The sequence below is a fragment of the Phaseolus vulgaris genome, chromosome 5 (genome assembly GCF_000499845.2).
Source record: "Phaseolus vulgaris cultivar G19833 chromosome 5, P. vulgaris v2.0, whole genome shotgun sequence".
Taxonomy (NCBI): domain Eukaryota; kingdom Viridiplantae; phylum Streptophyta; class Magnoliopsida; order Fabales; family Fabaceae; genus Phaseolus; species Phaseolus vulgaris.
The window spans coordinates 31,711,433-31,735,325 of record NC_023755.2 but is presented as its reverse complement, the minus strand read 5'-3'; the positions used below and the strand labels follow the sequence as shown (position 1 = coordinate 31,735,325).

The window sequence follows — 23,893 nt, the reverse complement described above, 5'->3', positions numbered from 1 at the left end:
TTGATGAACACTTCTTTTGAGTCAAAGGAGAAAGAAAGAAAAAAGGAATAAAGAGAAACAAGTGCAATGAAGTAAGAAGTAGTAGAGAAGAAAGTGAGTTAGATGGACCCTCTTGGACAGACCCTAACGTGATCTAGAATTGTCATGTTAGATGTGATGAGATGTGTAACAGAGAACTTGTAAGAGAATTACACATAGCTAAAGTTGGTGCCCCCAATGAATTATCAAACTGCCACATACCCTCTTTTGCATGCTCATCCCAAATGCTATGCAGCCACGCACCTCCTTCACTGTCCCCACACCCCATCCTTGTTGTTCTTCACTTTCTCTCTCACCAACCACCCTATATAACTCACCCCTTTCTTTCCCTCCATATTAACACATTCACTCACTCTTTCTTCTTCTTATTATTCCCTTTCTCTTTCATCATTCACTCAAACCACACACAAGGTGCTCAACATGACCAGTGTCTGTGCCCAGCAGCACAAGTTTCACCCCTCTCACCAATTCCTCTCTCCAAAGAAAACCCTCAGAGAGATTGACATCCCTCCAAGGAAGCTCCTCACTCGCCGCGCCACCGCTGCATGCGGCATATCGGACTTGTTCTCAGACGACACCATGCTGCAAAAGTTCCTGCCTTCCAACAACCTTGATGACTCCGATGAGGACGACCCTTACTCCTCCGACCACTTCAGGATGTTTGAGTTCAAGGTCCGCCGGTGCACTCGAAGCCGGAGTCACGACTGGACTGACTGCCCTTTTGCCCACCCCGGCGAAAAGGCTCGCCGCCGCGACCCTCGGCGGTATCACTACTCGGGAACTGTATGTCCTGATTATCGCCGTGGAGGGTGCAATCGTGGTGATGCATGTGAATACGCTCATGGCGTATTTGAATGCTGGCTGCACCCTGCCAAATACAGGACAGAGGCCTGTAAGGATGGCAAGAACTGCAAGAGAAAGGTGTGTTTCTTTGCACACACACCTCGCCAGCTCAGAATTTTACCGGTAACTTCTCCTTCTTCAGATGACATGTCATGCACCAAGAGCATTAACAAGCTCTTCAACCATGCTTCAAGATCCAACAACAACTGCTGTTTGTTTTGCCACTGTGTTTCTTCTTCTTCTTCTTCTACCACCGCTTCTCCAACTTCAACCCTCTTCAACATTTCTCATTACTCGCCACCGCTATCACCATCGTCCTCCTCCTCACCACCTCCTTCTCCTTTGAAACCCCGAAACGGGGTTTCTGTTTCTCCAATTTCCCGATATGGTGCTGCGAATGTAAACCCTCATCATGGGGTGGTGAGTTACAAAGAAGCGTTCGCTGAATTTGTGAACTCCTTGGAGGGTTTGAGTTTGAACGAGGGCTCTCCTGTTTCTGGTGCCAAACCATTGAACTTGCCTTGGTTTGATGTTTCTCTGAACTGCGAGGAACAGCAACAACAACGACAACCGCTCAGTGCTTCTTCTTTTGGCTGCGAAGATCCGCAGCAATTTATTTATTCACCACCGTCCACTCGGACACCGACAAATGTTAAGTTGTGCAGCAACAGATTCATAGGCAACGACAACAAGGTTGTCGGTGGTGAGTCAAATGTCCCAGATCTCGCGTGGGTGAATGAGTTGCTGATGTAGAAGGTGAAGATGGTGACGAAAATGGTAGTGAATACAGTGAATGAAAGTGTAAATAGCGCGTAGAAACATAACGTGTCTCTGGAGTCTATTGCTATTGTTAATTATTGTTGCAGGTTCATTGCTTTCTGAATTTGTTAAGTTTGTGACAATTTTAAGTAATTTGGATTTCATCTTGTTTTAATGCATAAGGGAATATTTTGACTGATTGGTGATGGTATTGTCTTTTAATAATGAAAAATTCTTTAGCTTTATTTTCTCTACCGAGTATGGCGTGGTGGTAAGAACTACGTGGTAAACCTACCCTCAACAAGCTAAATCTTTGGGATGCCAAATCATGATATTTTCATGTTATGTTGGCCTTTACAAGTGCAGAAAGTGGATTCCAAGACATGGCAAGCATGCAATCTTTGTCGTGGCAACACATCATCACATTCAATCAATATTATAATCACGGATAAATCTCGGAAATTTTATATTCTTTGAGCATTTCGTTTGGGATTGAATACCAGTTTTTCAAGTGATGCACTTTGAATTTCTGAAGTCGATTGAAAATTAAATTTGAGACCCAGAAAAGGGAAATCAAAGTATCTTTACAGGTGTAAATTTAAACATTGATGTCCTTTATTTAGTAAAGATTGTCCTTTAGCAAGGAAGAAATAGAAAACCAACTAAAACCTAAAATCTAGCAAGTTTTGCTATTTTATTGCTCCATCAATTACTTAGCAATAATTACGTTTGTTTATTAAACTGCTAACCCTTGTATAATATATGAAAGGTTAATTACGTTGTTTTCAATCAAGTTTATGGATAAGCGAAAAGTTAGATAGCAAACAAATTCATCTCTATTGATCTTCCATAACTCATTAGAATCCAACTAAGAACTGTACATGTTATAATTTGGATCTACTCTATATACCTTATACATATGATAAAGAAAAGGTTCTATGATATTCTGCATAATTATTTTTTGTCTAGTCTGTTTTTTTATCAGTATTCTTTTACAGACAAAAGACTGTTTATATTAAAATAACAGTCATTTGATTTCATTAACTGTAATAATTAAACGAAAAACTTCATTGATAAGTTAGTCTCAATTTCAACTCGAATAAATTTTTTGGAGTTTCGGATCAGATAAGCTTTTGATGAGTTTAGATTGACATTTGTAGCGTATTTAAATATTTTTGAACATTTAGATAAACCTAGAAAACAATCCAATAAAATTGAAACCAAGATACATTTATATGTTATATGCTTAGCATATCTATGTTGTCCAGCCATATTTTCATGGAAAAGACGTTATTATATTCTATACAAAAATTTAAGCTACCTTTTTGTTATCTCTATTACATTATTTACCTCAATCTGTATTTTTTTTACATTAAGAAACAGGGGTAGGAAAAAATAATTCTAAGAGAGAAGATTTAACCATGTTTCTACAATACATTTGTAGCTACCTAAGATGCATTTGTGTTCCCCTCACTAGTCTGAATATTTCTTCAACTCCATTTCTTAAAGACTAATAGAGAATTTGGTTAACTGTTGTTTGGGTGCAGAGTTGGGTTTTAAAGAATGCAGGTTTAAATGGAATAATTCTTGCACCAAAAGAATTAAATCTTGAAAGAGGTACCTCAGAATGCTGTAAATAATAAAGTGAGAAACCAATTCGAGATTCACATACAAATATAAGCAATTTCAAGTCGAGCTTGGACTGAAAAAGGAAAATATATTGGGAAATATTTGAAAGTTTATTATTGTATTTAAAATAAAGTTTCTTTACACTAGTAAAAAATAGCAATAACTTTTTAAAATAAAATATTAGATGATAATAAAATAATAATTTTTGATGTTAAATGGATGGAACTGGTGGTCTGGGATTACTTTTGGACGCCATAAGATTCTACACCTGCAGTGATATAGCATGGTGGTCCCAGGGTAGTAGAAATGGTAGAGGTACTTTAAAAACCCTTTAATAGTTGAGTTAATTTGATAGTAAAATAAGGATAAAGATGGATGTAGAGAAAGAAGTTAAAGAAGTTAAAAGTAAAAGGGTGGTACTAAAATGGAGATGGGTAGTAGGGGCCTACAATGCCACTTACGAAATGAAATTCAATTTCATCAGTTAATTTTGAGATCCAAATGCGTAAGCCAATTAATTTTGTTAACTACCTATTTTTGCTGCTTGAAGAAAAAAGGGACATTAATTGATAGTGCAAACTTGGACAACATAACATTTGTTGATAGTGTCTTAGGATGCAATCATGCAGACTAATTCCAAAGACAGCTAGGGTGGTGGGGTAAGGATCCATGGTGTTTTGTTTGGAATAACTCTTATGGCGGGATTTGCTGGTTTGTGAGCTTGGGTTAGGTGGTCATGCATAAACTAACACCAAATGGTATTAAGCGAGCGTGTTTGGGACTATTAGCTCTTATCATTCTTGCGGTTTTCTTGACCCGTGAATCAGTAGATATAACTGTTTGTACCTACCTGTAAATGGGTCCTTTTTTTGTGATAGGGCAATTCTATGCAGCTCTCTTACTGCATGCAAAATGCCTAGGTTGTTAACAGATTCTCCATTCTTGTCTTCATATGCAGTTTGATTTATTTCAATAAAAAATGCATCAAAACAAACTAATTTTCAAAGCTGTAAATCAGTCAATTTAATTTTTAATATTATAAAAAAGTTAACCCTCAATTACCAGATGTGTCAAAGAATTTAGTTCCCGAAATCAACACCAGTTAATTTAATTGAAGTTAACAATCATTGCCAAATTTAATGTATGGATTTCTCATTTACCAATTGATTTAATCCCTAATACTTAACGCTAAATAAACTGATGCTCAAACAACACTGTCAAGAAAATATTAATTATTTCATGGAGCCGGTTGGTGAGGAACATATAGGGGATTTAAGTTCTCCCCTGGGGGAGCATTAAAAGTGTCACAACTTGTATTCATCTGCAACCTACATATTAGCGTGTTAACGTCTCTTTACGAAATATCATTTTCCAGAGGCTTCCACAAAGGAAAAACTATGAATTTATCATTCCTTGACCTGACCACATTCTTGAATGGCCATCTATTGTATTACTCTTTAATAAATGCAACAGGATAACATACGGTGAAAAATGTAATTCAATGGGAAAGAAATCAAATATGTCTCCAACCAGAAGTTGGAAAAAAATAGTAATAGTAATACAAAAACAATCAGATAATCTATTGAATTGTGAAAATTCATTTCCTTTTCGTTTTATATCAACAATTATCTAATGGCACTTCAGAGGTGCCCAATTTACAAAAATAACATTAGTATACACGTAACTAACAATGCACTTCGTTAATTTTGATCAAAAGGGGTATACAACTAAGGTGCAGCATCTGGTGCTCTTCCAGTTGCCCCTTAATCTCAGTTGTCCTTTCTTGTGTAGTTAGACATCGATGATCTTGATTGTGACTGGAAAAAATCAAATGGTGTTCCTGATCCGAAAGATCTTCTGGTGGCACTCGGGGAATCTGACAACAGTGGTTCATACACAGGATTTCTGCTTTTGGGTTGTGTTATTGACAGGGTAGAAACATCTTTCTCTATAGATCTCTGTTGAGGCTCAATGGGGCCAAGAGACATAATTGGCCCTCCCAGACGTTCAGCTTGCTGAAGTGTATTGATTTTGCTCGATCTATATGTATATCGGAAGTACTTGATAGCTAGAATGGGACCCATCCCTGCCGCAACCATGAGCTGTATGGAATAATAGTTTCCATCAAACCATAATCAACGTATTTTTGCTAAAAGAAAATGTGAATGAATTTGGCTCCTCGCTAGGGCCATCTGACCTACGTTGATTTATTTCACAGGCAAAGAAATAGATGTGTGAACAAAATTTATAATGTATGTCATAATGTGAATGGATTTGGCTTATCGCCAGGGCCATGCAATCTACGTTGATTTATTTCACAGGCAAAGAAATAGACGTGAATTTTATCAGGTAAAAAAGGAACTCAATGCCATACAGTTTTGGGACAAGATTCCTGTAGAATGTGAAATCTCGTGATCTAACACTGGAAAGGATAACATGGAGATAACATGGAAATAACATGGATGTGTTCGATTTGTTTTACTGGAAATCACAAAAATCTCTATTATTATCATGTTTCCAATTTTAAATGTATAAAACAAAAAATAGAAAAACATAATCTTGAATGCATCTGATGAGAGTAGAAAGGAAAGAGAAGGAGGAGATTGAGAGTGAAGAACTTCATTAAGGTGCAAGAGGTGAGAAGCTACTTACAGAAATTGCAATCCAATATGACGGCTGTCGACACAACTTAAACATAATTGTATACATCCCTGATGAAGGAAGAGCGCTGAAGATCCAGTTAATGACATAAAAGGCAGCCAAATTACCCCATATAGCCATATGTTGCAATACAGTAAAGGAACTGTAGGCATAAAAAATAAGAGTCAGGCGATCAAACCAGGAAAACTTCTCCAGCGAGTTGAAGCAAATGCTTTGAACTAAAATGACTTATTTTCGGAATTTCCATGCCAACCAAACAATTGCAACCAAGCCAAAAAAGCAATAATCCTCCCCACCCACTCCATCACCACAAAAAATTAAACTCTTCTCGTTAAAAATGGAAACATTATACACCAGATAGTTCTTTCAATTCATTACTAATAGCATAGCACTCTAAGTGGAAGTAACAGTTGCATCAGTGACCACCAATATTAAAGCTTACTTGGTCTCCATTGTTACTACAAAAGCCTGTAACCATATACAGCCGGAAAGTGCAACCATTGAAACCTCCTCCATTTCACTTTTATCATAAGCATAAGCATGTATGCTTATCACAAATACAACTATTGCCTGCAAATTACAATCGATACCAATGAGAAATGAACAGGCACAGATAAAATGTTCATGGAACTACATAATTTTGAAGTAAAGCTAGTAACTCAGTTTTTTTTCGTGGAGCAACACATCAGTCATGAGAGTGTGTTATTAAACATCAGTCATGAGAGTGTGTTATTAAACAGCAGCAATGGTGGCACCATGGTAGGGTTGTGTTTAAATGGCACCTACCATAAACATGCCTGCGGTAGTCACGGTGGCCATGGTGGAAAAAACAAAAATAGTATTTGGGCCATGGGTTTAAAACCCATTTTTCCCTCATGAGTCACTACTACCTGTCTATCCCCCCCAAGCATCCAACCACCAACAACCTTGATCTTCGGCAAGGTCCAGCTTCAGCTTCAACAACCTTTGGTGTATGATTTTTCCATCTCCGGTGAACTTTTACTGTCTATTTTGTTTCTTATTTATTTTGTTGTTTAAATTTCAATTCTATTAAATCTGTCAATTTAATCTTTTATTTAAGTATACTTTTTCAATTCCGTTTTTTTAAATATTTATACTGTTTTTTTTTATATTTTTCCCTTTTCAACTATTTTAGTTATTCTTTTTAATATTTATACTCCCCTTTCTAATCCGTGACACCATTTTTATATTTTTATTATTCTTTATCAATTTAATAGCTGCTTTAATACTTAATTACTATATATTTATATTATTTTTATGTTGTCCACCTTGGCTCCTGCATAGGCTGCTAAACCATCCACCATATGCATATGGCATAATTTTGGCCCAAAGCGCCCTTGACAACATTATGAGCTTCCTATAAACTCATCATCTCAGTAATTTATAAACAATTGGTTAATATCAAATAAAACTCACATGGAAGAGAGATCGCCCAAACCATCCAGCAAATGTACTAGGATTCAGAAGCCTGTTTCAATATTTATAGTCAAATGCTTACCCAATGAAATGGCCATAAAAAAATTTCCTTTTACTAATATAAGGGTTACTCAGTTATACATTTTGATAGTTCTGCTATCTATAACAAAAAGCAGCACAATTACAAACCTTCCCGCTTGGCAGTAAAATAAAATTTGCGGATGTTGCATTACAGTTTCCTCACTAAGATCTTTGTCGAGCACGCTGACTAGAACAGGAACACTGGTGTAGAAAACATTATAAGCCATCAAGCTGACAGAATTGAAGAGGCTAGTTCCAGAGACACCTGAAATGAATGAAAAACTGGAGATGCAACCATCAATATAAAGAAGACTGGAATGCATTTCTTTCATCACAACATTTTAATAGGGACTTCAATATTATGGGCTGTCTAAGTCCCACGTTGAGTAATATAAAATGTTTGGTGGAGTCTGTTTGGTTCCCCACCCCCCTTAACAGTTAGAGTGGGTTCCTCAAATGCTTGACTGCTTCTTAACAATTTGGTATCAGAATTAATTGTTGATATTTTGAAAAGGACTAACTATATAGGTTCCGACCAACAAAAAAACTTTGAAGTGTTATTAAGTAGAATGTCATAAAGTGAAATCTGCCGAGACATTAGCACCCAGGGACGATGTTATGATGGGAGTTGGATACTACGAGTTATTAAGTCCTACATCAAATATGAGATGTTTAGTGGAATATTTAAGTATTTCATTTGTCTCCCTTAAAAACTAGCTTTTAAGGGTAGGTTCCTGAAGTGCTTGTTTGATTATCATATTCATAATCATTAGCAATAACCGCACAGAAATAGAATGGAAAAACAACAGACATTGTTTTCCTTTTTTTCTGGGCTATCAGTGGGTGTTTCTGTGAAACTTACTGTATATAGCAACCCAGCCCTTTCTGGCTAGGGACATCTTTAATGCTTGTCAGGAAAAAAAAATTCAAGACCTTGTCAAAGAAACTCACAAGATTTGGATGAAGCAAATCAGTAGGGACTTGTAGAATGAATATTGAGAAAGAAATGCTGTACGGTTGTATGAGTAGCGGCCATGGACCAGAATTAATCTCTTCAGGAATCTAAACTCTGAAAATGAACAGAATAATCATAACATTAAAGAGATGAAATCTGGTAGTCATAAGCAACTACTGAAAGAATGGAAAACACTAGTCTGCCCTGTCTTATTCCAAATACTGAAAAAGATTAATTAGTAGAAGAGCTTTGAATCAAATTATGGTTGTCAAGAATAATAAAGAAAAGTTATTGATAGAGATACAGAACAACATTAGAAATTGAACCATATGTGTGAAATATCTGACAAATTCAAAATACAAGAAACAGATGGTACTTGGGGAACTGTGTCAAAGGACTAGTATACATATCATGATTGCACCAGCAAAGGAGTAAAATGGCTTACTTCCAATACTGTAATCAGCTGCTCTTGCTGCCTGCAATCCTTCTCTGCCACTGATACCCACACCAATATCAGCTTGTTGTATCATCCTTACATCATTTCCACCATCACCAATAGCCAATGTTCTATAATCACATGATTTTAAGATCTGAACAAGCTGCAACAAGGAATATAGTATACAAGACAAATTAGTAACCATTATTTTCTGATAATTTAGAATTGAAATAATACAAATAGAAGTATTAGGTTCCCATTAGAGGAAAACATAAGATGTTGATCGTGTCATCCCCCTTCTTATTGTAATAGGTTAATTAAAAGGAGATAAGACACCCCTTATTAACATGGATGGCAACTAAAAATGAAAGGAATGCATTAGCCTCATAAAAACAGAAGCAACATATTATTGTAAGCAGATAAATGGTAAAAAGAAAAAACCTGTGCTTTTTGTGATGGCGTCACACGACAACATATAGCAGTCCTTGACAAAATTGCCAACTCGGTGAAAGCTTTCCGATAGTGAGTAAGTGCAATCTCAAGTGCCCAACCATCAACAACAAAAGCCACATCCTGTTTAAGAGAAGAATGATCAGATGAATTCCAAAACCTTCCAAATTATCTTGATCTCACCACATGTTTGCTAAAAAGAGTGTCCTAGTTAGAACACCCTATGTGTCCATAGAAGTTGCTCATTACTAGATTTATTTACTTATTTTAGATATGACAATAAATTTGTTGGAGAAGACAAAGGGATAATAACATATCCTCCAAAATAGAAACCACACAATAAAAGAATGAAGAATGGTCAAGAAAAACAAAACTAGTGGATTCTAAGATAATACAGAAATTAATAAGCAATACCTTGGGTTCTGAGGTAGTTATCCGCATAGTTCGTAGCACTCTCTCTAAACTCCTACAAACCTCTTCCTCTGTTTTTCCATCAATTGATAGAAGCTGTCCCTTTGGTTCTGTTTGTTTTGGGGGAGGGAATCGTAAGAATAAAGGCTCCTCAATGTTACCAACATTAATTAAAAACCTTCCAAAGAAGAATGCTTAGTACTAATCAAACAATAAAATTTAAAGCAATTTGTGCACACACATCGAAAAGCTCTTAAAAAATGGGACTATGCACAACAGATAGTTGAGTTGAAGTTACGGTAGTGTTGTTTAAGTTCGTAAGCCCAGCTATATAAATCTTTGAAGCATCCAGAATAGGACTCTGACATTTCCAAACTCAAAGAAGGTATACTTCTAGATATTTCCTTATTCGAGTTTTTACATCATTTCAATTACCAAAGCCTTTATCAGTTGAAAAGAATTTATTTTATGGCCATCAATTGATAGAAGCTATCCATTGGGAGAGTGAATTGTAAGAATAAATCCTCTCCAGTTTTACCAACATAAATTAATAGCCTTCCAATGAAGTATGAATAACACTAATCAAACAGTAAAATTTAAAGCAAATTTTAACACAAACATAGCCAAGCCATTCTAAAACAGGATAATATGCACAAGAGATAGTAAGTTAAAGTTGAAAAGTATTTTTTTTATGTTGGTAGCTCAAGCTGTTAACCAGAAGCCACGCATTCAAATAAGGTATTCTAGATATTTCCTGATTTATGTCATTCCTATTATCAATGTGTTTTCAGATAGCTAGTGATTAGTAAAACTTATAAATGCGTGCTTTTCTGACTACATTTGGGAATGATCATCATATCAAGCTTTACTATGGCTTTAAACTTCAGAGCACAATTAATCAGTATTTACATTATTTATTAAATTTATATGGATTCTGAATAAGATATCAAGATATTTTTAAATTCAAATGAGGTATTCAAATGACGATGTTTTGGAATGATCATTATATTAAACCTCTACACAATTAATCACTATTTACATTATTTAATTATTTATTTAACATTCATTAAAACTATATGGATAAAAAGTGTTTTGTAACATATAGAGCATAAGTGGATGCAAACCTCACCTTACAAACTATTTTGTTGAGATTGAATTAGGTTTAAAGTTCACTTTCTAAGATGGTATCAAAATCTATCTTATTGAGATTTGTTGGACCTGTTGTCACCCATTATCAAACTACTAATCAATATTTAGTCCCACACTTTAGATGTCTAGTCCTCGGTGTGAAATGTGCTAGATATTTCATATCGACTAGAGATATGATTAAATTATAGTAGATAGGTGGTACAAACCTTACCTTGCAAGGTTGTTTTGTGAAATTTAATTAGACTTAAGACCAAGACCAATTTTCTAAGACCTTCAATTATATTATCTCTTTGGCTACCCCAAATAGAACAATTAAGCTCCGCTACCCACTACTAGCACTAAAATGGAGTCTTGAGAACAACCATCAGGTGTTCCTCCTTTTGTACAGTTGGGACAGTTTTCACCACTCATACGCTTACCCCCCTACTAAATGGAAGAATATATACAGCAGAAAAACAAGACACAAACATAAGTTTTTATCTATTTTATATAAACAGAGATAATGGCAGACTACCTATGGGGGTCATTTCGAGATTCTAATGCTGCTTGATTATGAAGACATACAATAATTGTACTATTTTCACATCACTAAGAAGAAAACTATATTCTACAACATGATCCCAAATCTGAATCACCTGGAGAAATAAAATTACATGACAGAGCGATTTGTATTGCAGTATTCTGCTTATCTCCAGTTAGCATCCAAAAATTTATTCCAGCTTTTCTTAGAGTTTCTATCGTTTCAGGCACTCCATCCTAAAAGCAAAACATAAAAATAAATCATAATGGTCATCACATTAAATCACTGGGGAAATTCTTTAATATTTTCATTTCATCAAAAGTAGATGAGGATTCAGTAAAATTACATGAATTTAAAAGTATTACTATATATTATAGATTGTTATCTGCAAGTACAGCTAATTTTCACCTGTAAACGATCCTCTATTGCTGTTACACCGAGAATTTCCAAGTCATGTTCTACTCGTTGACAAATCTCAGCTACTCTCCACTGTGAAAGATATTAAACTGAGAAAGAGAGCTTTTGAGTTAAAGTACATAAAATAAGCCATAAGTATATGCCCTTTACCTCCCTATCAACCAAAGTGCTACTGGCCTCTTTAAACATTAAAGACCATTCTCGATATTCATCTTTCTTTAACTCACGCCAAGCCAAACATAGTGTACGCAATCCCAAGTGAGCATATTGTTCCACAGCTTCAATGAAATGTCGAGTCTGTTGCCCTGCAATAATCAATGGTGTCAATAGCAGAGCAGCGGCCCCCTTCCCCGTTGCCCCCCAAAGAAAATAAAAACTCGACAGCAGGTAGTGGTATTGAGATGACAGCTACTCTGATTTTTTTTGGTACCTATCCAATGTTTTAATATATACAAATACACGTACATACACACACATATATGTACATTCTTATTATTTCTTATTATTATATTATTTCTAATTATTACTAACTAGCTTATGTTTAAATTATCACTATTATTTTAATTTATTATGCTTTGTTACAGAAAAGTTCATTTAATTTTTTCTGCTTTTTCTCTTTTCTATAGAAGCTTCTCCAAACAAACCTTTTATTATTATTATTATCCAATTACTACATTACCACAGTATATATAACACACACATTTGATTACTAAAGCTATGGAGGAAGAGCTCAAAATGATTGAAAAAAGTGACACATGGGAGATGGTGGAAAGCCCTCAACACAAACAACCTATAGCAGTCAAATGGGTTTACAGAACTGTTAAAGATCCCACATTAGCCAGAGAGAAGACCAATTAATAGTATATAAGGGGCAAATCTCAGTGTACTAAGTCTGTTTTAAGAGGATGAATTAGCTCATGTTGGACATTGCTACATTCTGAATGATGCTTGCTTTGGCTGCACAAAGGATGGAAAATTATCATTTAGATGTAAAATATGCATTTTTAAATGGTTATTTGCATGAGGAGATATTTGTGGAGCAACAAGAGGGATTTAAAGTTAACGTGTACAAGAAGACAACGTGTACAAGATAAAGAAGGCATTGTATGGTCTTGAATAGGCCCCTAGGCTTGGTATGGTAGAATTGATGATTATCTTCAAAAACTTGGATTTGTTAAACGTCCAAGCAAAGCTACATTATAAGTGAAAATGGTCAGTGTTGATTTAATCATAGTTTCTAGCTATGTTGATTACATACTTGTGACTGACATTGATGAGAAACTAATAACGGAGTTTAAAGTTGAAATGACAGATTTTGGTTTATTGTCCTTCTTCTTGGGAATGGAGGTACAGCAACATAAGGATGGAGTTTTACGTCAAAAAGAATATGCACAGAAAATCCTAAAGAAATTCTGAATGGAGGACAGCAAAAGCATTGATACACCAGAAGGAATCATTTAGAAAAGATGATGGAGTCGATAAGATAGATGAACATCATTTCAAAAGCTTAATTGGTTGCCTAATATAACTTACTGCTGCAAGACCAAATGTAATTTTTGCAATAAGTATTCTTTCAAGGTTCATGCATTGTGCTAATGTTCACTCTTGAGCCTGCCAAACAAATTGTTAATATATTAAAGGAACTTTAGAATATGGTGTGATGTACTCTCATTCTCATAAGTTTAAGTTTCATGTCTACTCTGATAGTGATTGGATAGGTTGTGATGAGAACCACATCTGGTTACTGTTTTTCTTTTGGTTCTGGAGTTTTTTCTTGGTACTCTAAAAAGCAACATGTTATAGCTCAATCAACTACAAATGCAGAATATGTAGTTGCTGTTTCCACGGTGAATCAGACTCTTTGAATCAGGACAATCATGACAAATTTGCATATGGAACAAGAAGATAGTACACAGATTTTTATAGACAACCAGCTGCAATTTCAGTTGCCAATGATCCGGTTTTTTATGGAAAACTAAATATTAAAAGATAAATCTTTTTCTTCTAAGAGAATTTCAAAGAGAGGGAAGAGTGAAATTACTATACTACAAAACAGAGAATCAAAGCGCTAACATTTTGACCAAGGGCACTTTCAAAAGCAAGACTTGAATACTTGAGACAAAAAACTTGGAATTTGTAGTTCCAGAGTCAAGGAGGAGTATTGAAGATATAACTGTTGGAATTAATTAAGAAACAGAATATATTGGATTTCTATGTTATTTTATTTTAAATAAAAGTCATGTTAACTGATAGGATAAATGTCTTTATCCTATTTTTTTTGGGCATTATCTTTATCAGTTCATTTGCTGATAGTTTTCTTGTTTTGCTCATGTTCTATCAATATGTTGATTTCCATATAAATAAAATAAAGCCTTCTGCACATACAATTCTTGACAAAAGAATATTCAACAAAATCAACTTTTCTTACTGTTACCTCTCAGGGCCTTCTTTGCACACACCTTAAACTACCTGGAGATTCCTTGTTATTTTTCCATAATTGACGCAAAACCAATCTCTTCTATGTAAAATCATATAACCCCGTCTATGGTCTCAGACCCAATCCCAAACCCAGATAGTGGAAGAAGATCGTGTTAGGCCTTAGAAGTCAACAAAAAACTAACCGATATAACAGACTTATATAACCCCAAGGGTTTGCCCGAGAGAAACAAGGCATATCTTACATTTGATAGATCACGAGTTCAAGGCCCACTTGTCTCTGTAGGGTGAGATGGGGTAGATATAAGTTCCTTTGTAAATTCTCTTTAAGCCTCAAAAGCTTTCATTACCATATATTGAAGTGTTGTCTCCTCCCCCTAAATTTTGAACTGTTCAATTTGGTTGCGGTTGTAAGTCCTTAACACAGAACCAAGTTTTTGCCTTTATCTAATGTAGATTTTTTTCAGCCTTTAAAGAGGGATGGGCCTCGTAAAAATTCACAAGTTCATAGCCAAAGCCAGATCCTAGGATCATTTTAAGTCAGATTCAGTTAAAAGTCATTCAATTAATGTAAATCATATAATCAATTCTGGTCGGATCAGATTTGAAAAGTTAGTTCCAATACATGCAAACAGGTATGAGTAAAAGTATGGGACACTTAAAAAAAAGGAAAAACAAAATTAAATGAACTGACATCATTTTCCGACAATAGTGCATGACTATTTAATCTCAATATTTCACTCATCTGAAATCACTATACTCCTATCTGACTCTAAGCCAACTATATTCGTGAGAAGAAAGGAGAAGTATAAGGAATCATGAATTGAAAGAAAACTCCAGTGTAAACATTAGTTGAATACCATAAAATACAAACGAACAGAAAACATAAATAACTTTACCAGCACGAGCAAACGGAAGAATAGCCTCGTCTGCACCTTTTGACAAAAGAAGGATCTTTCCATTTTGGCAATCTTTCAATACTACTGACATTCTTTTCCTATCAGAGGTGAACTCTAGGATTTCCAGGACTTCATACTGAAGTATTGAAGAGTTGAACTTGACTTCTGAAATATTAAAAAAAGTGATTATATGAATTTATGTAACCAAATAGTCAGTCATGCTTTCAAAAGTAACAGCAATCACAGTACCAAGAATATTTCCACTCTTATTAAAGTAAATCATGTGCATTTGAGCAGCAGCCTGAACAAGGGCGTCCTCATCTTGAGACTGTGCTTTATACAAGATATCTCCAGTTTTGCTAAGTATGACAACAAGAAAACAAGCACAAATTAATAACTTCCTACAAAGGGCTTACTAAAAAATATCCCAACTTAGAAATTTGTTAGTCTTAACAGTTGTCATATCCGGTGACCTAGCAAAGATAAAGGCAGAATCACCTTCGTGTAGGTATGACAGTATTACATATTGCCATAATTGTAAGAAATCGTACAACATCTGAAGAACCACTGGACACAGCATTGATAAACTCTACATCTGCACATCACAAGATGTAACTAATCAGGTGGTTAAACTTGAAATCTGAAACAATTACAGAAGAAAATATATCTTCGGAAAATAGTCAGTGATTAAAAAAAACAATCAGTGTATGCATAAACAGTAGAGGAAGAAAGGGAATAGAAGTGAATTCATTCATGTTCATAAACAAATATGAATCATTTCATGTTCCTGATGTACTAATTTAGACAATCTTCAAATTTACACTTTCTCCCCATAGATCCATAATATGTTCCAAAACCATCTTTCGATGAAAATAAATGTTCCATTTCTTCATGTCAGATGATATTAATTCCTATTAGTTGAGAAAATTAATCTTCAATTCAAATAAATAATGGTACCTGACAATAAAAAGAAAACTAAAATCTCTAAATCTAAGTGAATCAAGGAAACCATTGGAGATGTTAAGGATATATGTTCACAAGATCAATGGTATTAGCCATGCCTTAGATACACTACACGCTCAAAACAAGAAGCCAACTCATTTAGACAAATTTCAATATATCTTCCACACAATTTCCATGGCAAAGGAAAAGTTTTAAATACAACTATTACATGTTAACAAGGCAACAAGAAAAGTTTTCCCCAAGCAACCATACCCTTCAATGCATCTCCATTTTCATTTCCGTAGAGATTGCCACTAATACAACATCTTCTAAATATCATCTTATTCTCAGTCAGCGTGCCTGTCTTGTCAGTCAAAATGTACTCAACTTGTCCCAGGTCCTCACTTATCGCTGTACTGTCAAATATAACAAACATCATTAATAAAAAATAGTGTGCTAATGTATGATAGTATACTTTGTGCTATTAGACTATTCTCTGCTAGTATATTAAGCAAACTCAGCATTAAGTCAGCATCCTTTAATAGTTAGTTAGTCAGCTGTTATTCGTTAGGAGAGCTGGAGTATGTTGTAGAACAGTTAGATCTTAACTTACTAGCTTATATCTCGAGCTATCCATCTGTAATTATGTTAGGACTGCTGGAGTCTAGTGTAGAACAATCTTAACTGACTAGCTTGCAGGTCATGCTATTTGATTATATAAATACTTGAGTATTGAAACTCAATCCTTAATAATACAAGACATTTTACAGCTAACAAAAATTTTCTTTTTCTAAATTCTTCAATGTACAAGTTCCTCAAAGTAGTTAGTCATAGGATCATTCAGTTACTCACTTTGTTGCGTGGGATGGAATGCTAGTCTCGAGGTCAATCATCTTATTGTCCCAGTCAATAAATTTTGCATACAGGCTCTTCACCAAATCGAGAGATACCTGCCAGAGATGAAATAGTTGGCTCTATCAAATTTAGAAAGTTAGCCTCAATATTTACACAATTTTGAAATGTTTTAAAGTTAAATAATAATAATTGGTATTAGCATAGGATTATCAGTCGGAAATCCTATTTTTAATTAGAACTTAAGTTTTAATGATATTTTAATTTAGTTCTTAAGGTCATAAATGTTCTTACCTCAAAGGACTTCCACTATACTATCTATGCATGACTGTTATCCAAATGACAAGCATGTTATATCATAATATAATGTATGCCAAAATCTTTACCATCAGCTCACCTTAATTGAAATGGGTATCATGATGGAACAGAGAAGCTCAAACCGCAAAGGGATGACTAACAGTTCATACCAAGGACCTTCATGAGGGTAAAGAACATACCATTGCTTTGAAAAACAAAAGAAACAAAAAAACATGAGGATCCACCAACATGAATCTTGAAGATCACTACAAAACACAGAAACTTCCATGGAATTATGAAAGATACGGCATCAAAACAGGTCAAAAGTCTACTATCATGTTTCAGTTCCCATCCAAAACAGTGAACACATAATCAATATAAATCCGTTTCTGTGTATTTCTCTCAATTTTGACATGGTTTTCAGAAAATGTGTTTTTGGATGCTGTTTCAAGCACCCCATAAAAGTAAGATTCCAGAAAATAAATAAATAAACCTTTTAATGATTAAATAGCATGATGACACAGGAAATTACAAAATTAGTGGTTATTCTAAGAAGAAGAAGAAAAAAACACGATGCCTGAGCATCCATTGACAAAGGGACTAAAAGATTATGAGCAATATTTCCTAAAATAAACCAAAGCACCAAAGAGTAAAATTTACACTCAACGAAATAGTCCACGTGAAAACACAAAGGAAGCAACCAGCCAAGCCGATATGCTCTTTGTTGGAACAAAATTAAAATTGCAATGGGTGCACGCTACTACCATGAAAATACAGGTAAACAAAAGGGCAATATAGCAAAACCAAAGTAATAAACACTAGTGAACATATCCTGATAGGTACAAGATTTGATACAATTGACAAGAAACTTATGTTGAGAAACTGTAACATACCTTCTTAGCTTCTGTTTCCTTCCAAACATTCCCTGCTATGCCAAGAACCAGAACAACAACAATTTGGAATATAAATATAGCGCCAGTCAACTTGTCAATCATGGCATCCATAGCAGTGAGCTTTGGTTCTGGTATACCTCTACTCATGCCCATTTTGGTTTCATTACCTGAAGAAATACAATACATGCCAGATACAAAATTTAAACCATTGCTGAAAAGGTATACACAGTTCCAAGAATTTAATAGATTGTCTACATGGACTTGCCTGTATAGACAGCCACTCCACAAGCCCACTCCGTGTTTCTCAAGTAACATGACTGAAGAATGGTGTTTTTAATGGTTAAAGGGCATATATCATTATCAATAAATGGGGGAAACAACCGCATGTTTGCATCAAATCTCCTTATGTCTTTATCTGGACAAGGACACTCAATTACACCCTAGACACACACAAATAGAGAATAGAGTAACTAAGTAGTTTCATATATTAATGATTAATAATTGAGAGACAATTAAGAGATAGAAGATGAAATGATTCTGATAAACTAAAAATGAGTTCATTCACACCAGTAACTGTACAGTTGTAGCAATTTATACAATAGTAGTTATAACACAACTAATGATATCCCTAGTTGATGATAGTTGTTTATGCCAACAACCACCACAAGATTAAAGGCATAAGCTGATATCCCTACATCATTCAAACATCTTATCTAATTACTCTTCACAATTAAATTCGACCAAGTATAGTTACTGTAGATAAAACCTTACCTTAATTTTGTGCAATAGTTCAACATCAATTCCCGCACAAGCAGAAGGTATGACCCGTGTCTTTAGATCAGTTTCACCATCCAATGCAGCTGTCTGAATAACATGTCACATTATAAGATCCTTAAAATGAATATAATGAAATGTCTCCCCCCAAATGAGAGAAAGAGAAGAAGATTTAGAAGAAGAAAAGTAGTGGAACTCCGTTCCAATTCCCTGCAATGCTACAGAGAGAGAAGACCAACTTTAGCATGTTTCACAACATAATTACCTCTACATAGCAAACTCCTTGAGGATCAGAGGTGCCTATCAAAACAAGGTCACAAGGCACTTCATCATTTTCACGTAGCCATACTATATTACCTACATGAATATCCTGGGCTTCAATCTGCAAAACCACCAACGGTACCACCCCCACCCAGAAAAAATCATTAGGTCTACAGATAAAAGAACACACCATATAATATCAAGTGATAAAGCTTATGTAAATCTTCCTGCCTACAAGACATGAAGCAGACCAAGTTGTGTATGGGATATGAAGTAGAAGCTTGAAGTCTATTCAACTTCAGCTTTTTTTCTTTAAAAAGGTGTTTTTAAGATATAGCTTGTTTTAAAAGTTATTCAGAAGCTCTTCGTGTTTTAAGAAAGCAATAAAACAGCTTCTTATCTAATTATCATATTTTTTAGACATTTTTAATTGGTATAGCACTTTTTCTCTAAATAGGCATAAAAAAAACAGACCGTTTATCGTTTAAATGGCACAAGCAGGATTTGGGCATGTCTAGTTATAATCACTATCATACAAATTGATGCTTCAAGCAAGTGTAAGGAATAACCTTCTAATAGATAAATATGACCATTGGTTCTTACAGGTAAATCAAAATTTTGTGTCAAAATGTGCTCAAACATCACATAATATTTTGGCAGGATAGGTAACAATGAACATCACACATAAATTTATATGGCCAATAAGTAGATACATAGACTAGAAGCTTCATGCTGGAGTTTCATCTGTAGTTGGGTGAGAGATAAAGTCATTCATTGTTGCCTATGGCCTCATTCATTAGAATGAAGAAACAATTGTAAGCATCCCATATCTGTCAGAGCACTAGCCATTTTATGGTCCATGCCTTTCTTAAAAACTAAAAGTTCCATTTTGTGGTATATGTATAAACTATAAGAATATAGGGGAGAAAATAACTATGCAAGTAATCATTACAAGAATGAACCAACTAAACATGCACGTCTCTGAAAAAATGGGAATGGAAAAAGAAAAGAAAAAAAGCAAGACCAGGAATATCAAAAGGTTTGAGAAAATACACATGTATGCATAATTAAACTGCTCAGACACAAAAGTATACCTATAAACAATATCCTGATATTTCAAAAACCATAAGAGGTACCTCATACTTTGTGTATAGAATTTAGATTAAAATTAAAACCATCATCTGAAATGAAAAGGTAACAATATCTTGAAAAGATAAACAAATTATACTCTATTGTAAATAATAAAGGTCAATATCATGCATAGTTATTCAAATGATGATGATCAATGGCTGGAAACACAGCATAATATATATTCAAGAAAATTAAATACGTTTCATACATGTTTCTTGATGCCCTTCTTCACAACCCAGATTTCCTTTTCATTTGCCTTTTTGTCTGAAAGATATCTATTGTAATCATCCCACGCCTCTTTTGATGCAGAGACAGCAAAAATAAAGATAAGTGGACCCCATGTACTGGCAGGATTTACTGGAGTAATGAGAGGCCATAACTGTAGGCAAGCTATGAGCAAAAAGTACTGATTCATGAACCGGCTGGAAAAAAGGGCAAAATCAGATGGATTAAAGATAGTTATGTTTAATTAGAAAAATAACCTCAAATTTTAACACCAACGAAAAACTCATTTTGTTTAATAAAAAAAAAAGTTCCTTGATAATTCAGAACACTTAAGGAATCTTGCACAGTGAACAAAACAACTGTGAGTGTTATACTTCTGTTAGGCAATGATATTGAGTTGGTTAGCTGCTACAACTGTTGGTCTCTGATTTGTTTAGTGTAACCGTTTGTGAGGCAGTTACCATACTTAGTTTCTTCTCTAATTAGTGCAACAGCTTTAGTTAGAAGGTTATAACTAACTTGTGACTGAGCTCTGTCTATATAGTTTTCTGTAAACAGAATCTCGGTGTCTTTTTGTACCTTTTTCTCTTTACATAATAAAATCAGTGCATCAATGTTTTCTATCAACAACCACACAAAAAAAAGGCTGAATCCCTAGAATATAGGATGAGTGAGTTACACAAATGTCAAATTAAAACTGTCTGGATCCTCCACATTAATGGCATTGTCCACTAACTAATCTTCTGAACTCTCTTTTTCTAGTGTTAACTATATGATGATTCATGTCTACAAAGTAGAATCTATGAAATCGCACAGAATATCCAACAAAATGAAATTCCCTCCTTGCAGACAAACCTTTGTTATTCAATATCAAAGAAGATAGGGAAGGAGATCAAACAGAAGAACCTTAAAGGTGTGAAAAAGAATGTGCATCATATCATGACACATAATTAAAAAACAAAATGAGAAACAAAGAGCATCAAGGGAAAGATTACCTGAACTGTTCCCATAAATTTTTTGGAAGAAAGTTTAAAACAGTATATTTTCTGTTTGATATACGATTATCACAGTATATATCATGAGATGATTCATCATCATCAATATAAACATAACGCTTCATTGTTGAATTATGAGCATCTGTTTGTGTATAGATTATCTTCTACAGCTTCATTGCAATGCTCAAATAAAACGATTTTGAAGAAACCTCAACCAGTCACATCCTGCAAGAGAGAGAAAATTCAGAATTTCAGATAAAACTTGCTATCATGAAAAATAAAACCAAGAAACATCCCCAAACAAAGATAACAAGATTAAAGGATTGCACCCAATTAAAAAATACATTTTCTGACTCTCAAAATAAACTGAGCATCTCAATACGTTCTTGACATATCTAAATGCAAATACTATCATAATATTCAGCATGCAAATCAAAATATGTTGTGTGTAATACCTTTATCTTATGGTAATTATGCCCAAGCACCACCGAATGACAAAATTCATTGAAAGAAACAGGTAATTTAACATGCAAAAGGTACTGATCAATCTTATAGTCAACTAAATATCAGAGAAATGCTTCACAGTGAATAACAAAGACAGTAAGTATCGCAGAAGAATAGCATCCATAATTCATAGCATGTCATGCATGCCATATCACATAAAGTACATTTAATCCTTTTATGGAGGAAACAAATTAAGAAATCACTCGAATAACCATCATGTTGAGTACATGCTGCGAAGACAGCACGCACAAGGTTCCAACATTACAATAGCAAAATAGATATTATTTTTATTCCTTTTCAGTGTTCCAACTGTCGTACACTGAGGAAGAATTCCTACAAGACTGAAAAATTGTATGCTAGTAGAACAATAAAAAAAATTATCGAAAATGAACTAGCCCCGGGGATCAACACTAACTCTCCCCAAGATTGTATGGCACCAATTTTAACTCGGTCAACAAGGATAATTACTATAGTAAGACGATAAAAAATGTTCTCAGTGCTCATCTCATCTCAACTAATTCCTACTTGAAACCTCAAACTTCCTAATACGAACAAAATTGAAATCAATAGTGAAACCGCTTTCCTCACCCTAAATATATATCAAAGAAATCGAAGAAAGTACCAATCCACAATGAATCTACGAATATTAATATGATATAGAAGTTTTTCGGGGCTCATCTCAACTAATTTCAAATTGAAAACTCAAATTTCCTAATATGAACAAAAATGAAATCAACAGTGAAGTCGTTTGGTTCATCCTAAACATATATCGATGCAATTCGAAAGATGTACCAATCAGATATGAATCTACGAATAATAATATAAAATATGAAACTCATTTGGTGCTCGTCTAAACTAATTCCCAATCGATAAGATCAAACATCCTAATGTGAAGGAAAATGAAATCAACAGTGAAGTCGTTTTGCTCATCCTAGACATATTTCAATGAAATTCGAAGGACGTACAAATCAGCTATGAATCTACGAATAATAATACGATATGAAACTTCTTCGGCGTTCATCTCAACTAATCCCTAATTGGGAAGCTCAAAGCTCCAAATACGAATGAAAATGAAATCAGCAGTGAAGTCGTTTTGCTCATCAGAAACATATAAACGAAATTTCAAGGAAGTGTCAATCAGCTATGAATTCACGAAAATGGAGAGCGATCGAAGTCGAAATCGAAATCACAGCCCCTAAACTGGTTCGCTTACATCGCAGAGAGAGTTGGTTCTAAGATGATGAGATACCGTACCTGTGAAGGACCTTGTTTCCTTTCTGTTCTGCACCTATACGAAATAGTATACGCGTGATTCGTATTCAATACATATGATCCGATTTCAAATTTTCCTAATGGGCCGTTAGAATGAATAATTGGCTGTACTAATATCCGGAAATTTCTCCCTGCACCCATCATTTTCATAAATGACTATTTTACCCTTTTTAAAAATGATTTTTAAATTATTATTTTTAAATATTTCTGAAATGACCATATTTTTTGGAACACATTTGATGAATTCCGGATTTAACGTTTTGAAAATTAAAAAAATGTGTTTTAGAAAAAATATTTCAAAATAATTTTTTTGTCCCAACAGATTTTTTATTCCATAAACACACTTTGCTTACAGAACTCTTATTCCATAAACACATTTTATTTTACAAAAAGTCTATTCCAAAATCATCGAAAATTATTAAAAATAATTCTATATTTCAAAGAATATAAGGGTGCAGAGAGATAAATGTAGGAGTACAGGAAGAAATATCATATTTTCTTCCAAAACCTTTTTATTTCATCTTAACGCTTAAACCGATTTCGATTTTTATTTTTATTTTTACACTTTTGATAAAAAAATATATTCCTAATACATTTTAATTTTTTCTGAATAAGTAATTCTATA

General features: G+C 34.4%; 2 protein-coding genes across 4 annotated transcripts; one reads left to right on the top strand and one right to left on the bottom strand.

Moving 5' to 3' along the window:
• The first annotated feature begins 359 nt into the window (after positions 1-359).
• LOC137835447 (zinc finger CCCH domain-containing protein 2) lies at positions 360-1,840 on the top strand. Its single transcript, XM_068643967.1, has one exon. It carries the CDS (start codon positions 460-462, stop codon positions 1,633-1,635), a length of 1,176 nt encoding a protein of 391 aa, XP_068500068.1. The 5' UTR covers positions 360-459; the 3' UTR covers positions 1,636-1,840.
• Positions 1,841-4,823: 2,983 nt separating this feature from the next.
• On the bottom strand, positions 4,824-23,350 carry LOC137835446 (phospholipid-transporting ATPase 2). 3 transcript variants are annotated; one of them, XM_068643963.1, is made up of 25 exons: positions 23,251-23,350; positions 21,493-21,717; positions 20,481-20,694; positions 19,146-19,262; positions 18,878-18,970; positions 18,372-18,546; positions 18,107-18,273; positions 17,314-17,418; positions 16,917-17,014; positions 16,338-16,480; positions 15,621-15,717; positions 15,372-15,481; positions 15,123-15,287; positions 11,938-12,092; positions 11,779-11,859; positions 11,486-11,606; positions 9,705-9,811; positions 9,282-9,413; positions 8,850-9,003; positions 8,401-8,518; positions 7,558-7,731; positions 7,369-7,420; positions 6,374-6,501; positions 5,923-6,073; positions 4,824-5,372 (listed from the first exon to the last, which is right to left on the bottom strand). In XM_068643963.1, the coding sequence occupies exons 2-25, from the start codon at positions 21,615-21,617 to the stop codon at positions 5,040-5,042; spliced, it is 3,315 nt and encodes a 1,104-aa protein (XP_068500064.1). In that variant the 5' UTR covers positions 21,618-21,717; positions 23,251-23,350; the 3' UTR covers positions 4,824-5,039. The 3 variants fall into 3 exon arrangements, with proteins under 3 accessions (XP_068500064.1, XP_068500065.1, XP_068500066.1); XM_068643964.1 differs by having other exon boundaries at positions 23,210-23,288; XM_068643965.1 differs by having other exon boundaries at positions 22,962-23,258.
• Between the last annotated feature and the right edge of the window lie 543 nt (positions 23,351-23,893).

What these genes read in the sequence shown, in the direction of transcription:
- LOC137835447 (XM_068643967.1), top strand. Translation starts at nt 460, where the DNA reads ATGACCAGTGTCTGTGCCCAGCAGCACAAGTTTCACCCCTCTCACCAA.
- LOC137835446 (XM_068643963.1), bottom strand. Translation starts at nt 21,617, where the DNA reads ATGAAGCGTTATGTTTATATTGATGATGATGAATCATCTCATGATATA. An exon ending in AATTTATGGGAACAGTTCAG is followed by an intron (nt 20,695 to 21,492) that starts GTAATCTTTCCC and finishes CCTTTTTTCCAG; the next exon opens with CCGGTTCATGAATCAGTACT. An exon ending in CGCCATCACAAAAAGCACAG is followed by an intron (nt 9,004 to 9,281) that starts GTTTTTTCTTTT and finishes TCCTTGTTGCAG; the next exon opens with CTTGTTCAGATCTTAAAATC.